The following is a 625-nucleotide window of genomic DNA, read 5'->3' on the forward strand; positions in this document are numbered from 1 at the left end:
GGGAAAGAACCCAGGAGTCCTGACTCACCATTTTAAAGGAGCCCCTCCAGCCATCTCTGAAGTCCGGCCGATCCTTCTTGTCTGCTTCAGCCTGGAGGTACCTACAGATGTGCTGGGGGGGAGGGGGGTGGGGGAGAGGAGGAGCACAAAGGGGGTGACTCAAGATGGGGGGGAAGGGGCCACCTGATGGGACTGCCAGGAGTTCAGGGTGCGATGGGAGCCATTCCCCGCCCCCCTGAGCCAGCCAGTCCCTGCCCTGGATAGGAGACGACACCCCCTAGAGGGGACAGGTCCCTGCCCCCTTCCCAGCCCCCCGAGCCAGCCAGTCCCCCGCCCTGGGGCCAGGTGGGAGCCAGCACCCCCTAGAGGGGACAGGCCCCTGCCCCATTCCCCGCCCCCTTGCCCGGTTACCTTGGGGCAGCGGCGGTTCAGCGTTCGCTGCGAGTCGAAGTAGGTGATGCTCTTCTGCTTCACGTCCACGGAGACGAGGGACCAGTGCACCTCCAGGTGGATGGGGATGAGCAGCAGGTCCTTGTTGAAGATGTCGACCTGTGGGGGGCGCCACACGCACTTAGCCAGCCAGCCCCCTCCTCCCTGCCCCACAGCGCCCCCTAGCGCCTCCCCA

At 66.2% G+C, this 625-nt stretch overlaps 1 protein-coding gene across 2 annotated transcripts in view; it reads right to left on the reverse strand.

Annotated features, from left to right (window-relative positions):
* Window positions 1–625, reverse strand: part of SENP3 (SUMO specific peptidase 3) — a 15296-nt gene that overhangs the window by 3735 nt on the left and 10936 nt on the right. For both annotated transcript variants that reach the window (XM_026658389.1, XM_026658388.1), the window contains exons 8-9: window positions 412–549; window positions 29–112 (exon numbers count right to left, since the gene is read on the reverse strand). In XM_026658389.1, the coding sequence (XP_026514174.1) occupies window positions 29–112; window positions 412–549 (222 nt within the window). The remainder of the gene's footprint in view (window positions 1–28; window positions 113–411; window positions 550–625) is intronic.

The sequence above is a fragment of the Terrapene carolina genome, unplaced genomic scaffold (genome assembly GCF_002925995.2).
Source record: "Terrapene carolina triunguis isolate 2854851 unplaced genomic scaffold, T_m_triunguis-2.0 Scaffold433, whole genome shotgun sequence".
In the NCBI taxonomy this organism is placed as follows: Eukaryota; Metazoa; Chordata; order Testudines; family Emydidae; genus Terrapene; species Terrapene triunguis.